This window comes from Geotrypetes seraphini, chromosome 2, assembly GCF_902459505.1.
Source record: "Geotrypetes seraphini chromosome 2, aGeoSer1.1, whole genome shotgun sequence".
Classification (NCBI taxonomy): Eukaryota; Metazoa; Chordata; class Amphibia; order Gymnophiona; family Dermophiidae; genus Geotrypetes; species Geotrypetes seraphini.
The window spans coordinates 11,818,035-11,833,976 of NC_047085.1; the positions used below are offsets into that span (position 1 = coordinate 11,818,035).

General features: G+C 46.6%; 1 protein-coding gene across 1 annotated transcript in view; it reads right to left on the minus strand.

The window, feature by feature from the left end:
* Positions 1-280: 280 nt before the first annotated feature.
* C2H8orf82 (chromosome 2 C8orf82 homolog) overlaps positions 281-15,942 on the minus strand; it is a 50,034-nt gene continuing 34,372 nt past the window's right edge. The window contains exon 3 of the mRNA XM_033933849.1: positions 281-1,347. Coding sequence (XP_033789740.1) covers positions 896-1,347 — 452 coding nt within the window. The 3' untranslated portion in view covers positions 281-895. The remainder of the gene's footprint in view (positions 1,348-15,942) is intronic.

Below are 15,942 nucleotides of genomic sequence, written 5' to 3' on the forward strand. Positions count from 1 at the left end.
CACAATCCAGTCGGGTTTTCAGGATTTCCCCAATGAATATGCATTGAAAGCAGTGCATGCACATAGATCTCATGCATATTCATTGGGGAAATCCTGAAAACCCGACTGGATTATGGCCCTCGAGGACCGGAGTTCCCTACTGCTGCTCTAGGAGGTGATAAGTGCTACCACAGGGGTAGGGAACTCCGATCCTCGAGAGCCGTATTCCAGTCGGGTTTTCAGCATTTCCCAAAATGAATATGCATTGAAAGCAGTGCATGCACATAGATCTCATGCATATTCATTGGGGAAATCCTGAAAACCCGACTGGATTGCAGCCCTCAAGGAGGGACTTTGAGACCCCTGATTTAAAGGAGCACGTACAATGATGCAGGCTAAATTTATTATATCAAAAGATTGAACGCAGTTAATAATACCACCTTAAAAGTTCACAGATTGCTTTTCGGTGATTGTTTCTACACAGGCTACAGTTTTTTGTTTGGTTTTATCTGATCCCCTATCGACCTGGGACCCCTGATGAAGGTGTGTTAACCGAAACACGGACCGTGTCGGGTCCCTTGGTTTGTTTTTAAGGTGGTATTATTAACCGCGTTCAATCTTTTGATATAATAAATTTAGCCTGCATCATTGTACGTGTTCCTGCAGTTTTCCCTTTTTTTTTGTTTTGTATCCTTTGCTGCAGATTTTGTTGGTTTCCCCCTTTTTTGTTTGCTCTGAGTTTATTTAAAGGCACATTGCTTTCTTGTCGATTTTGCAATCCTGACTCCAGTCTTCCTTTTCTGATCTGGGCTCTGGGCATATCTGAAAATCAGGGATTAGCTCCAAACTGAATTAGTGCAGATATCTGGCAGAGAGGAGCATGCCAGTTTTGCTTTAGTCTTCACCATCCCTACGATCAGGAGCCTTTCTCTGAACCAATAAGCTGCACTAGCTCATTGGTAAGGCTGTAGCGTTTATTGTTCCATCTGAAGTGTGTTGGGGGGCCGCTGTCAGGGTCTGTCGCATATTCGAAGCAGGCACTCAGTTCAAATGCCAATGCTGATTTCACCAATCCTATACCTCCAGCTTTCTCAGGGGCCGGATGGTAAACCCGTCCATTGTCGCGAAACATCACCAGTTTCTCTGGTTCAAACTGAACGGCCAGCTTCTCGGCACCCCCGCAATAGGAAAGCAGCTCACTGTCAGAGCTGGGGTCTTGCAAGAGGTGTGTGAAGACTATGGGGCGGTCATCACAGCGAATGAAGTTCCTTTCCCTGCCACAGGGGGAGACATAGGGAAACTGCTCCTCATAGCGACCTGTTTGGTTCCTTTTTATTTGCTTAAAGAAAAACACAAGGAACTGTTTATCTGCAAACAAAATGAGAAAAAGATGGAATAAAATGTTAAGTTCCTTCCTATTACATGAGAATTAGCAGTTGGTAAACATAAAAAATCTTTATGGCTTAAATTCAAGAAATGCTGTACAATTTATGGTATTTTTCACACATAGGACAAATGTCCAGAGGTTATCATAGGCTAGATCTTAATTTTCTTTCAATGAAAAAAGGTGTACCTAAAATCTATTTGGGAACTATCCTTCACTTATCAATGTGTAAAGATTTGGAATAATATACCAAATGATATTACATTAGAGATTTCTATTCCGCCATTGCCTTGCGGTTCAAGGCAGATTACAAAAGGATTACAAAAAACGTATTACAAGAAGATATCTGGTAATTTCTAGAGGAGATACGGAGTAGATGAGGTTGCTTTGGGGAATCGAGAAGGTATTGGGAAGTGGGAAGGAGCTAGGAATTTCTTGAAAAGTAGAATCTTTATTTCTTTTCTGATTGTTTTATAGTCTGGGGTCAAAATTAGTAGACTGGAGATTTGGTTGTCGAGTTTTGCTGCTTGTGTGGCTAGGAGGCCATCTTATAGTTTTTTTCCGTTTGACTTCTTTGATTGGAGGGTGCGTGAATGGAGTGTAGGTTTTCCTACGTCTAGTTGATGTAGTTTGGATGAGACGGTTGTTCAAGTAGGTTTTAAATAGTAGACAGTAGAATTTGAATAGTATTCTTGCCGGAATTGGAAGCTAGTGTGAGTCGAGGTATGCCTCCGTGATGTGGTCGTGTTTCCTCAATGAATAGATAAGTCTCAGTGCTGTGTTTTGGATTGTTTGTAGTTGTTTTATCTGTCAAATTCCTCCGTACTCTCTTTTTAGGTAGGTTTTATAAACTTATTTGATTTTAAATCAATTATGTAATTTTACTGGAAAAGGTTAATAAGAACATAAGCATTGCCTCTGCCGGGTCAGACCAGGGGTCCATCGTGCCCGGCAGTCCGCTCCTGCGGCGGCCCTCCAGGTCCATGACCTGAAAGTTTTCCCTACCTAACCTAAAATGTCCATACCCTATTCGCTCAATGTCCTGTAAGGTAAACCTCTATCTGTACCGTTATCCCCTTCGCTTCCAGGAAGTCATCCAGTCCCTTTTTGAACCCCAGAATTGTACTCTGTCTTATCACCTCTCCGGGAAGCGCGATGCTATCATAATTTCCCTTCATGTGATCTGCTCTGTATCCTCGGGGTTAAAAGTGGAATATATTATCTGGAGGGTGTAGATAACAAGAGGAGGGATCTGGTGAAGCTTGAAGAATGATCAAATAACTAGCAACTAAGATTTAATGCTAAAAAAAATGTAGGGTCATACGCTTGGGCTGCAAAAATCCAGGAGAAAGGTAGAGTATAGGGCAGGGGTAGACAATTCCGGGCCTTGAGAGCCGGAGCCAGGTCAGTTTTTCAGGATATCCACAATAAATATGCATGAGAAAGATTTGCATCTCAAGGAGGCAGTGCATGTAAATCCATCTCATACATATTCATTATGGATATCCTGAAAACCTGACCTGGCTCCGGCTCTCGAGGACCGGAATTGCCTACCCCTGGTATAGGAGGTGAGGAACTTTTGTGCACGGAAGAAGAGCGGGACTTGGGGACAATTGTGTCTGATGATCTCAAGGTGACAAAACAGATAGAAAAGGTGACGGTCAAAACCCTGAAGATGATTGAGTGCTTAAAGAGAGGAATGGCCAGTAGAAAAAGGGAGGTGATAATGCCACTGTATAAGTCTTTGGTGAGGCCCCATTTTGAATACTGTGTGCAATTTTGGAGACCCCATCTTCAAAAAAGATATAAATAGAATGGAGTTAGTCCGGAGGGTTGCTAGAAAGTTAGTTAGTGGCCTTTGTCATAAATCGTATGGGGACACACTTGGAGAACTTAATATGTGTACTTTAGAGAAGTGGTCTCAAACTCCAACCCTTTGCAGGGCCACAATTTGGATTTGTAGGTACTTGGAGGGCCTCAGAAAAAAAGAGTTAATGTCTTATTAAAGAAATGAGGTCAAACTCTTTATGGTTTATAAATCTTTCCTTTTGGCTAAGCCTTAATAATAATATTGCCATTTATAGCTAAAGAGACGTATGATCAAGAAACTGTTTCATTTTACTTTTGTGATTATGATAAACATACCGAGGGCCTCAAAATAGTACCTGGCGGCCGCATGTGGCCCCTGGGCCGCGAGTTTGACACCACTGCTCTAGAGGAAAGACAGGAGAGAGATAATATGATAGAGACGTTTAAATAAAGGAAAATTCCAGAAGGAGAGGTGATAGGCTCAGGAGTAATATAAGAAAATACTTCTTTACAGAAAGGGTGGTTGATGTGTGGAATTGGCTCCCAGTGGAGGTGTCTGAATCAAGATAGCATGGAACAAGCATGTGGGAGCTCTTAGGGCAGGCTGGACGGGCCACTAAGCCTTTATCTGCCATCATGGTTCCATGTTTCTACAGGGTGTATTACTATAACGGGATGCATCCTTTTAAGCACCCTGATGTCGTTACTGCACAGCATCTGGGTGTCCAGAATCATGTGTAGAATACTAGCGTAACCCAGAATCAGTCTGTCTTATGTTTACACACCAGCTGTAAATTTGGCATGACTGTGGACGCCTAAACATGGCAGGGGACCAGTGTAAATGACGCACATCACATAACTGGAATCCCAGCCCATTTGTCTTGCATTCATGCACACCCTTGCAAAATACCACAGAGAAAGTGCTGCTAGTCTGTACATGTAATGTCACATAAATATGGATGCCCGGATAGGGCCAATTCTTTAAAGGGGCGCCTGCTTTTCTTTATATAATACTAGTGTAGCAGGTGAAATCTATGCCTATATTTTAGGTGTGTAATCACTTTGTATTAGCGGCTGGTTTTATATGTTAAATTTTAAAGTGAGAAAAACACAACCCCATAATGATACAAATCTAAAAAGGAGTGGGGAAGGGACACGGTCAACCAACTTCAAGGACAATCAATTTATTGAAAATATATAAAAAGATAAAACATATGCAAGATATGATGCAAGCCTAACAGAGAATCTTCTAATCCTTTTTGTACTAGACCCCAACACAGTCCGTGTTTCGGCTTGAGAAGCCTTCCTGAATGAAGCCCAGTAGATGGCGCCAAAGTACATTACATTAGTGACTTTTATTCCGCCATTACCTTGCAGTTCAAGGCAGATTACAAAAGATGTTATCTGGACAATTCCAGAAGAGTTATATGGTTGAGCGGGTTAATTTGGGATTGAAATGCTTCCTGTAGAGTTAGTTTGTCTTGATGGATTTCTTGAATAGCAGGGTTTTTATTTCTTTTCTGAAAGTTTTGTAGTCTGGTGTCGTGATCAGTAGATTGGATAGTTGGTGGTCAAGTATCGCTGCCTGCGTGGCCAGTAGGCCATTGTACATTTTTTTGCATTTGACGTCTCTGATTGGGGGGGGTGTGAATGGTGTCTGGGCTCTCCTTAGCCTGGTTGTGGCAGTTTGGATAAGGCGGTTGATCAAGTAGCCTGGGCAGGTCATAAAACAAAAAGCGCAGTGTTTTTTTGTTTGGAACCACGTTGAGTAGCAGGATCCTGTGTATTTTGGTTTTATGACCTGCACTTTGGCGCCATCTACTGGGCTTCATTCATATACCCCTGAGGAAGGCTTCTCAAGCCGAAACACGGACCGTGTTGGGGTCTAGTACAAAAAGGATTAGAAGACTCTCTGTTAGGCTTGCATCATATCTTGTATATGTTTTAGCTTTTTATATATTTTCAATAAATTGATTGTCCTTGAAGTTGGTTGACCGTGTCCCTTCCCCACTCCTTTTTTTATTTGGAATTTTAAAGTGAAGCAGTATAGTAATCCAAAATAAAATCAATCAGTTCTTCACTATTCACAAACTTTAAGCTCTTCTCAAAAACTTCAAAAAGTTTTATAGAAAATCTTCATAACAAGACCTCAGCGGCTACACTCGAACAAAATGTTTCATTTATAGTTAGTTCAACTTTGCTGCAGCAAGCCTCCTCATTGGTCAGCCCTAGAGCCTTAGTCATAGTCTATTTACGGTAACTTATTTCGCTCTAAAGCACTTATCTTAGTCAGCAGACTGTTTGGGACTCCGACATGAATTCACGTTTTGCCAATAGGCTCTCTCAAGGAGTATCCCCATTTTGAACGATCCACCACCAACTCCGTGTTATTCTAAAATATATTTTAGGTGTGAGCGCTTATACCAGCCGCAGCGCTGACGCAAATGCAAGTGCCTAGATTATTAAAGGACGTGCACAGATCTAAAGTAATTTTGTTACTATGGGCGCCCTGCCCAAGCTCCATGAATGAGAATGTCAACTTGGCACACAGATACAGAACAGCACTTACGCAGAAACTGATCATTCACGCCTGGACAAGTCCACCGGCGTACATAAATGCCTACAATACTGGCATCTGTGTTCATTCCTGCCATTGTAATGAACAGGCAACAAATCGCATACATAATTTTAAAGCACAAATACCATAAATCCCTACTATAGCAATGATGTGACCCTCCCCCATACTTAGCCTAAGACCATCTCACATCCTGTTTATACCACAGTATGGAAATCATAAAACCACTAAACACCATGCCTAAACCATTTCTTGCTAAATAATAGTAGTAGACAGACAACCTCTTGATCACAGATCCCCTTTGTTGAACACATTCCCAATCACAGACTCCTCATAGAACAGCCCCCACCCCTTGGCAGACCCCCCTCCTGAAGCAAACGCGCAAACCCTCAATCACAGACCCTTTCATCCCAAAGCCAGCCTCCCCAATCCTCTCTGGCATCCTCCCCCACTTGCCAGACAGATATAACTGAACCTAAGGGACTCTCCATAAAGCTAATGGGCAACCCACATTTAGGGATTGTTCTATGACGTGACTGTGTATATTCACGCATACTTCATAGAACTACCCCCTTAGCTTCTTGGAGTGTCCCCCCAGTCTCAGCTGTATTGGATAGGGTGACCAAGCCATTTGCAATCTAGCAGCTCCACCCCATTCATGACTTTAAAGACCTCTATCATGCCTCTCCTCAAACCGCTTTAGCTTTTCATTTTATCCCCATAATCATTTCTCTATCCTGAAGAAGCCTGTATTCATAAATGACATGCTCACAGCCGAATACTGAGTCCTTTCAGTTGATTTTCTCTTCCCGGTTCTGCTCAGTATGCACAAGGTGCAGCTGAAACTGGATGTAAGAGTGGCTTCCCACTGCTCGCTCTTTGTTTTTCTGCCTCTCTTGCTCTGTTCACAGTCCTATTCCTACAGCTTTGAAAATCAAGCCTGTGGGATTCTGTTTCTGAGCAGGATGTAATTTAACACACAAAAAAATATGGAAGTCGGCACAGGGTGACCTCTCTCACCATAAAACAGCTTTTGTAATGTAAATACTTCTACTGTTCAATGCTCTATGTATATGGTGAAGGGGAGACTTAATGGATTCCAATCCCCAGATAATGGCGGGGGTGGGGGGTGAGTGTATAGGGTCTCGGAAGGAACATCCATGCTTGCCATGCTGGGCATACAGGGGCATTCAATAATTTATCTACCTCAGTTGGAAAGAAAAAATTTTGTTTTATTTTTCAATATGGTCCCCTGATATCTCCATACACGTCATCCACTTTTCCTGCAATAGCTTCAATCCCTTTGAAAAGAATTCTTCTATTTGAAAAGACTCAAGAGCAACGTAAGGAAATTCTTCTTTACGGAGAGGATGGTGGATGCCTGGAATGCACTCCCGAGAGAGGTGGTGGAGAGGAAAACGGTGACAGATTTCAAAAAAGCGTGGGATGAACACAGAGGATCTAGAATCAGAAAATAATATTAAATATTGAAGAACTAAGGCCAGTACTGGGCTGGCCTGGAACTTCCTCTCCGACGCCAGAATTGACATCAGGGGGAACCTGGTGGGCCCAGCGCTTCTGCTGGGAGAGCTCAGAACTCTGCGGTGGTGGCTTGGGGGCCTGTTTCCCGATGGCGGCGGTGGTGGCTTGGGGGATGGGTAAGGAGAAAGAAAGACAGAAGGGGGGCAGGGGGACAGAAAGAAAGGGGGGCAGGGAGAGAGGAAGAAAAAGTTGGGGGAGGGAATGAGGTCTGGAGGAGAGGAAGCATACAGGAGGCTGAAAGAAGGGAAGAAATATTGGATGCACAGTCAGAACATAAGAATTGCTGCTGCTGGGTCTGACCAGTGGTTCATCATGCCCAGCAGTCCTCTCACGCGGCGGCCCTCTTGTCAAAGATCAGTGCCCTAACTGCACATTGCACCACACTTAAGTACACTTAAGTAATATCAATCGTACACTTAAGTACAAGGAGTGGTAGGCCTCAATTAAGTTCAAGGGCCACTAGAGGGAATAAGAAGACCATCTCCTCCTTTTTTTTTTTTTTTTAAATATGTTTTTTATTTTTCAAAAATAATACAATAAATTTACACAAAAATAACACAATAATCATTATAAAGAAAACATCATAGTTTAAATTAAACATGAAATAAAAGAGAATGCGCATAAGCTGCAGACTTCCACTAAGGAGTCATGTGAGATTTCCAATTAAGTTTTTACAGAATTCATCCATTGGAGCCCATTTCTTAGCAAAACTAGCAATATTGTTTTGTTTGAAAGCTATTAATTCTTCATATTTTCTAAGGGCTAATTTTATTAAGCTGCGCTAGTGGTTTTAATGCCTCCACAGAGATGGCATTAGTATTTTCCGCTTAGCGCGGGGTTAGCACAGCTTAGTAAAAGGAGCCCTAAGTATACATAGATGATTCTACCATTTGTGAAAATTCAGTTTAGAGTTATCCTTCCAATTACAGGTAATGTGGTGAATAGCTAGGGCAATCATCGTGTCAAATATTTTGATGAATGCTGATGAAATCGAGATATCTGGGTTTGAGGAGCGCAATATAGTGGATTTAAAGGAGATAGGTAAGCTGTTGTCCAATTGAGTTATAGAGAGTATTCTAGGCCAGTGTTCTTCAACCTTTTTACACCTATGGACCGGCAGAAATAAAAGAATTATTTTGTGGACCGGCATCGGTCTGCAGACCGGTGGTTGAAGAACACTGAGCTAAGTCGTGAGCCATCTGGAAGCCTTCCCTCTGATGTTGCGACATCAGAGAGAAGGCTTCCGGTTCAGGCGCAGGACGTGCGTAGGAGCCGCTGCCCGTGGCTTTGTGCACTGAGTCAGTCAGGAAGAGGGAGCCGGCCCAAAGATAACGCCGCATCAGTCGCACCGCGAACCGGCGGTTGAAGAACACTGTTTTGGGCCTGATGCACTTGCCGGCCCTGTGGACCGGCACTGGTCCATGGACCGGTGGTTGAAGAACACTGTTTTGGGCCTGATGCACTTGCCGGCCCTGTGGACCGGCACTGGTCCATGGACCGGTGGTTGAAGAACACTGTTTTGGGCCTGATGCACTTGCCGGCCCTGTGGACCGGCACTGGTCCATGGACCGGTGGTTGAAGAACACTGTTTTGGGCCTGATGCACTTGCCGGCCCTGTGGACCGGCACTGGTCCATGGACCGGTGGTTGAAGAACACTGTTCTATGCCATATGCTTTTCCAGTAGAATTGTACGTTAGGACATTGATAAAGACCAAGACGGATAGGCATGGGTGGTCTAGTACCAGCACTTAGCAAAGGTACCGTAGTTCATTCCAGAGGACAGTGTCTAGTCCACTATCCATGTTGAGGAACTTAATACTGATTAAATTTGGTGACCTGGTTGTGAATAATTCTTTTGTTTCTTCATGTTTCTTCACGGGGCCATTTTTTCAGTACTCTGAACTGAAGCATTTCACTTCACTTCTCTCCCCCAAAACTGGAGCTGACTCAGTGGAGAATTATATCGGTTAAAAAATACTATGTTAAAAGACAAGAAGGGCTGTTATCCAGACTACAAGAATCTGGTGTGTGGAACAAATGACTTGCTGATGTGCAGAAGGAAAACAGTATGTGAACTACATTACATTAAAGATTTCTATTCCGCCATTGACTTGCGGTTCAAGACGGATTACAAAAGAATTACAAAAAAGGTATTACATGAAGAAGAGATCTGGTAATTTCTAGAGGAGATATGAAGTAGATGAGGTTGCTTTGGGGAATCGGGAAGGTATTGGGAAGTGGGAAAGAGCTAGTGGTATTAAGTCGTTTGCAGGAATTTCTCACAGGTGTTCCCTCTCAATGGCATGCTGAGAGACACCGTGGGAATTCAAGGCAATCCAATGATGTTAACACGAGGTTCTGGATCTAAGCCTTCACTTGACCTGGCCATTTGCCTTTTAGGACTCTTCAGATCTGAGGGGACACTGACCATCACGTCAAGCTTGTGTAACAACTGCTACTGGTTATTAGGCTGATAGAAAGATGCCTTGAGTCTTAATCTTGGTTATCAGAAGCTCAAAGTAATAGAGCTCATGAGAAAGTGACCTTTCTGAAAAGCATAAGAACAGCCTTACTGGGTCAGACCAATGATCCATCAAGCCCAGTAGCCCGTTCTCATGGTGGCCAATCCAGGTCACTAGTACCTGGCCAAAACCCAAAAAGTAGCAACATTCCATTCTACCGATCCAGGGCAAGCAGTGGCTTCCCCCATGTCTTTCTCAATAACAGACTATGGACTTTTCCTCCAGGAACTTGTCCAAACCTTTCTTAAAACCAGCTCCGCTCTTACCCCATCCTCTGGCAACGCGTTCCAGAGCTTAACTATTCTCTGAGTGAAAAAAAATTTCCTCCTATTGGTTTTCAAAGTATTTCCCTGTAACTTCATCGAGTGTCCCCTAGTCTTTGTAATTTTTGACGGAGTGAAAAATCGATCCACTTGTACCCGTTCTATCCACTCAGGAATTTTGTAGACTTCAATCCTATCTCCCCTCAGCTGTTCTGGGGTCCCATCTATGCTCACTCACTGTAACCCCAGTTATAGCTAACGCACTAAGGATTTCAGAGCATCACATGCCTTTTTCTTACATCTCCTCTTGATGTCTCAGTTTGGGAACAAAACTGGAATTTTGAGTAATGGAGTTGCAATCTGATCCCATCAGGAAACCCCCCCCCCCCACACACACAAACCCACAATAAAGAAGCAAAAGCGAGATCATCTGAGCTTTTAGCACTCTGAAGGGAAATAAATAAACTGAAATGAGCCGGAGGAGTATAACTCTTCTAGAGATTTACATGCAACGTGTTCAATAAAGACACATTAGAATAAAATCACCAAGAAAGAACGGCACAAAGGAGCCTGACACGACATTTCTTGGCAGACAGAAGCTTGCAATTCATACTAATTAGAAGAAAATTTAAACATATAACCATGACTAACTTTTATTACTTTCAGAGCATTGAGTATATCATTTGTAATGATTTTATTTATTGAACCTGAACATGAGCAATTTCCTTGAATAATTCAGTGATTAATAAGCTGAAATATAATCAAACCCTTGCGTTTAAATCTTTTTCTTTTTTTTGGTTCAGCAAACTCGTGGCCCAGTCCAGAGTGTGAAGAGCTGATTCTCCAGGATGAGAATGAGGCTTTGGAAAGAACACTGGAAGCACAATGGATTGGTTGAGGTGAAATTCAGAGACCACTTTAGGCAGGAATTTCGGGTGAGTGCGGAGGACCACCTTGTCATGATGGAATACTGTGAAAGGTGGGTCCGCCACCAAGGCCTGAAGCTCACTGACCCTGCGAGCAGATGTGAGGGCCACCAGAAAAACCACTTTCCAAGTGAGAAACTTTAGTGGAGCCTTGCTCAGAGGCTCAAAAGGAGGTTTCATAAGCTGAGAAAGGACAACATTTAGATCCCAAACCACTGGAGGCGGTTTGAGAGGAGGATTGACATGAAAAAGTCCTTTCATAAATCTGGAAACCACAGGATGAGAAGAGAGAGGTTTCCCTTGTAGAGGCTGATGGAAAGCCGCAATAGCACTCAGGTGGACTCGTATAGATGTCGACTTGAGACCAGACTGAGACAGATGTAAAAGATAGTCCAAAACAGAGGATAGGGAGGCTCGCTGAGGCTCCTTAGAATTGGAAATACACCATGAAGAAAATCTAGTCCATTTTTGGGAGTAGCATTGACGAGTAGCAGGCTTCCTGGAAGCCTCCAAGACATCCCTCACCGCCTGGGAAAACTGTTGCGGAATTACGTTGAGAGAAACCAAGCTGTCAGGTGGAGAGACTGCAGGTTGGGATGAAGCAGAGACCCCTGATGCTGAGTAAGCAGTGAAGGAAACACTGGAAGTAGGTACGGTTCCCTGCTGCTGAGTTGAAGTAGAAGGGAGAACCAAGGTTGCCTGGGCCACCGAGGAGCTATCAGAATCATGGTGGCATGTTCGGACTTCAGTTTGACTAGAGTCTTTTGAATGAGAGGGAATGGCGGAAACGCATACAGAAAGCGATTCCCCCAATCCAGCAGAAAAGCATCTGCCTCGAGGCAATGAGGAGCGTAGATCCTGGAGCAAAACTGAGGCAGCTTGAAATTGTGGGGAGCCGTAAAGAGGTCTATCTGAGGCATTCCCCACTGAGCAAAGATCTGATGAAGGGGCTTGGAGTGGAATGTCCATTCGTGAGGCTGGAGAAGACGACTCAGTTTGTCCGCCAAGACATTGTCCCTCCCCTGAATGTAGACAGCTTTGAGGAAGGTGTTGTGGCGAACCGCCCAATCCCAGACTCTGAGAGCTTCCTGGCAGAGGGAGGCCGAGCCCGTGCCCCCTTGCTTGTTGACATAATACATGGCGACCTGATTGTCGGTGCGAATGAGGACCACCATGTCGTGAAGCAGATGTTGAAAAGCTTGAAGAGCATTGAAGATGGCTCTGAGCTCCAGAAGATTGATTTGATGGAGTCGGTCCGCACAGGTCCAGAATCCCTGAGTGCGAAGCCCATCCAGATGTGCTCCCCAGGCATAGGTCGAGGAATCGGTTGTGAGAACCTTCTGGTGGGGAGGAGAATGAAACAGCAAACCTCTGGATAGATTCGAAGAGGTCATCCACCAGAGCAGAGACTGCCGAAGAGCAGGAGTGACTGTGATGTGTCGAGTCAACGGATCCGACACCTGAGTCCACTGAGATGCCAGGGTCCACTGAGGAATTCTGAGGTAGAGTCTGGCAAACGGCGTCACATGAACTGTAGAGGCCATGTGGCCCAGGAGGACCATCATGTGTCTCGCTGAGATGGTCTGGCGAGAAGACACAGACTGGCAGAGATGAAGAAGAGCATCCATGCACTGAGAAGGAAGGAATGCTCTGAGACGTACGGTATCCAGGACAGCCCCGATGAAGGGAAGAGACTGGGTCGGCTGTAGATGAGACTTGGGAAAGTTGATCTCGAATCCCAAACTCTGCAGGAACAGAATCGTTGACAGGGTCGCTGAGAGGACCCCCGAGGCCGAGGGAGCCTTGATCAGCCAGTTGTCGAGGTAGGGGAATACCTGAAGACCCTGGTTCCGGAGGGCCGCGGCCACCACCACCAGACATTTGGTGAAGACTCTGGGGGACGAAGACAGGCCGAATGGAAGCACTCAATACTGCAGATGGAGATGTCCCACCCGAAATCTGAGGAACTTGCGAGAGGCCGGATGAATGGGAATATGAGTGTAGGCCTCCTTGAGATCCAGAGAGCATAACCAGTCGTTCTGCTCGAGGAGGGGGTAGAGAGAAGCAAGTGTCAGCATGCGAAACCTCTCTTTGACTAGGAATTTGTTGAGGACCCTGAGGTCCAAAATGGGTCGCAGGTCGCCCGTCTTCTTCGGAACAAGGAAGTACCGGGAGTAAAACCCCTGGTTCAGTTGGTCCGTCGGAACCGGCTCCACAGCACGAAGCCGGAGCAAAGCCTGAGCTTCCTGAAGAAGAAGGGCAGTCTGAGTCAAGTTGGAAGGATACTCTCTTGGAGGGTGGTCCGGAGGGTCCCGATGGAAATGAAGAGAGTATCCTTCCTTGATGACAGTAAGGACCCAGAAGTCAGTTGTTATGGCCTCCCAGCGATGATAAAAATGATGGAGGCGCCCTCCGATGGGAAAAACAGGGGGAGGCAGAACGAGGTTGGTTATGCCCTCGACGAGACAGTCAAAAAGGCTGAGTGGTCTTAGGGACAGCAGGCGACTGAGACTTAGGCTGACCCTTCTGGGGAGGCTGACGCTTCGCCGGTTGCCTCGCAGGTGGAGTTTGCCTCGGCTGATAACGCCTCTGATAAATCAACGGCGGACGAGAAGGTCGAGACTGCTGAGGCTTAGGCTTCGGCCGAAGGATAGATTGGAAGGACTTTTCGTGGTCAGACAACTTCTTCGTGACAGTCTCGATGGATTCGTCAAAAAGATCCGCCCCAGCACACGGGATGTTCGCCAGGCGGTCCTGAAGATTCGGGTCCATATCAATGGTCCGCAACCAGGCCAAACGGCGCATCGCCACCGAGCAGGCCGCCGCTCGGGCTGAGAGCTCGAACGCATCATAGGCAGATTGCATTAACTGAAGCCGAAGTTGGGACAGCGAAGCAACCACTTCCTCAAACTCAAACCTAGCCTGGGACTCGATGTATGGTGTGAACTTCCGAAGCACAGGTAGAAAAAATTCCAAGTAGGCTGCAAAGTGGAAATTGTAATTCAGGACTCGAGACGCCATCATCGAATTCTGATAGATGCGTCGACCAAACTTATCCATGGTTCTGCCCTCGCGGCCCGGAGGCACTGAAGCATAGACCTGGCCAGGATGAGACCGCTTGAGCGAGGATTCGACCAGGAGGGACTGGTGAGAAAGCTGAGGACCCTCGAAGCCTTTATGATGCACCGTGCGGTACCGCGCATCCAATTTGCCAGGGACCGCAGGGATAGAGTAAGGAGACTCAAAGCATCGCATGAAGGTCTGGTCGAGGAGCTTGTGCAGGGGAAGCCGCAAGGACTCTGCCGGAGGACGAGGCAAGTGCATGGTATCGAGGTACTCCTTGGAATATCGAGACCCAGCATCGAGAGTAATGTCCATGTCATCTGCCATCTGCCTGAGGAACGATGAAAAGGACAGTTGGTCCGCCGTCGCCGGTCTGCGAGACGGACTAGAAGAAGAAGAGGCTTCAGGCTCCAGAGAGGCCTGCGAGCAACAGGACGAGTAGAAAACCTCGGGGTCCTCAAACTCCGGGCCCGGAGGAGGAGACCCAGTCGAAGCAGCATACCCCAACCGAGGCAATTCCTTCTGAGGCGAGACGGTCGAGTGCCGAGAGGAATGCTTCGAAGAATGTCTGGATCGGTGCCTGGAAGGGGATCGAGCCCGTCTGTGAGAAACTGGGTCAGACGCCTCCAAGGAGCAGATCGGACTCGATGCCGTCGATCGCAGAGGCAGAAGAGTCGGTGCCTCCCCTGACGCCGCCCAGGCTTGATAGGGGGTTCGGAAGAACTCGTCCTGCTTCCTGCTATGCCCAGGACTGGGTGGCCCCGAAGGTGGACGCCACACTGAGTCATGGGGCGGAGTAATCGGTTCCAAGGGAGGCAGGTCACTAAACGAGGCTTTCCTCGAGGGGATGGGCTCCAAGGGAGGCATATCACTAAGGGAGGCCCTCCTCGAGGGAATCGGTTCCAAAAGAGGCACAGCACTAACGGAGGACCTCCTCGAGGACCCGGACACCGCTCGCCGATCCTCCTCGCCGAGCAACGAGGTCGTGCGGCGAGGAGGAGGAGGAGGGGGCGGTCCGCCCCTCGAAGCCGAAGCTGGGAGGTTACCCTGGATGGTGGCAATCAGTCGAGGCCCCATGGTCTGCATGAGCTCCACGAACTGAGCCTCCAGAAGGGACCGCAACGAAGCCGATATGGAGGGATCCGCACCAAAAGGGGGCCCTTCCGCACGGTCTCCGCGCTCCTTCAGTGCTGCGTGCTTCTGCTTGCCAGTCTTCGGCACCTTAAGCACCACCGGTGGAACTGTAGGGGTCGATACCAGCTCCGAGGAGACGGAGGAAGGCACCGGCGCCGAAGCCGGGGCCGAAACCTTTGTGAACGATGCTGGTTTCAGGAGGCCCGAAGCAGCCGGGGAGGCAGAGGGCTTTGCTGAAGGAGTCGAAGCACCCGTCGATGTCGAAGCTGCAGGATCCGATGAAGCTTCCATCTTGAACATGGACTCCCACAGTAGACAGCGGCGCTTAAACGCTCTCGCCGTCAGAGTGGAGCAAGGCCGGCACGATTTCGGGAAGTGATCCAGTCCCAGACACTGTAAGCAGCGTCGATGAGGGTCCGTGAGCAAAATTGTGCGCTGGCACTTGCTACACTTTTTGAAACCGGTAATCGACCGGGACATAGGCCGGAAAAGCTCCGCCGCAAGGTCGAAGGCGCGGGGCTCCAGCCACGCGGCCGACCCGGTATCGGAAGGAAAAATTTTTTTTTTTTTTTTTGAAAAAAGAAATCAAAGAAAGAAATAAATGCACAGGAGAGCCAAAAGAACTCAACCCGCGGCAAAATAGAAGGCAAAAAAAGAGATTCAATGGGCGCAAATTGAAGATAGACTTCTCAGCTCCGCGGAAGAAAAAGAACTGAGGAGACACGCCCAGACCATCGGGCGGGA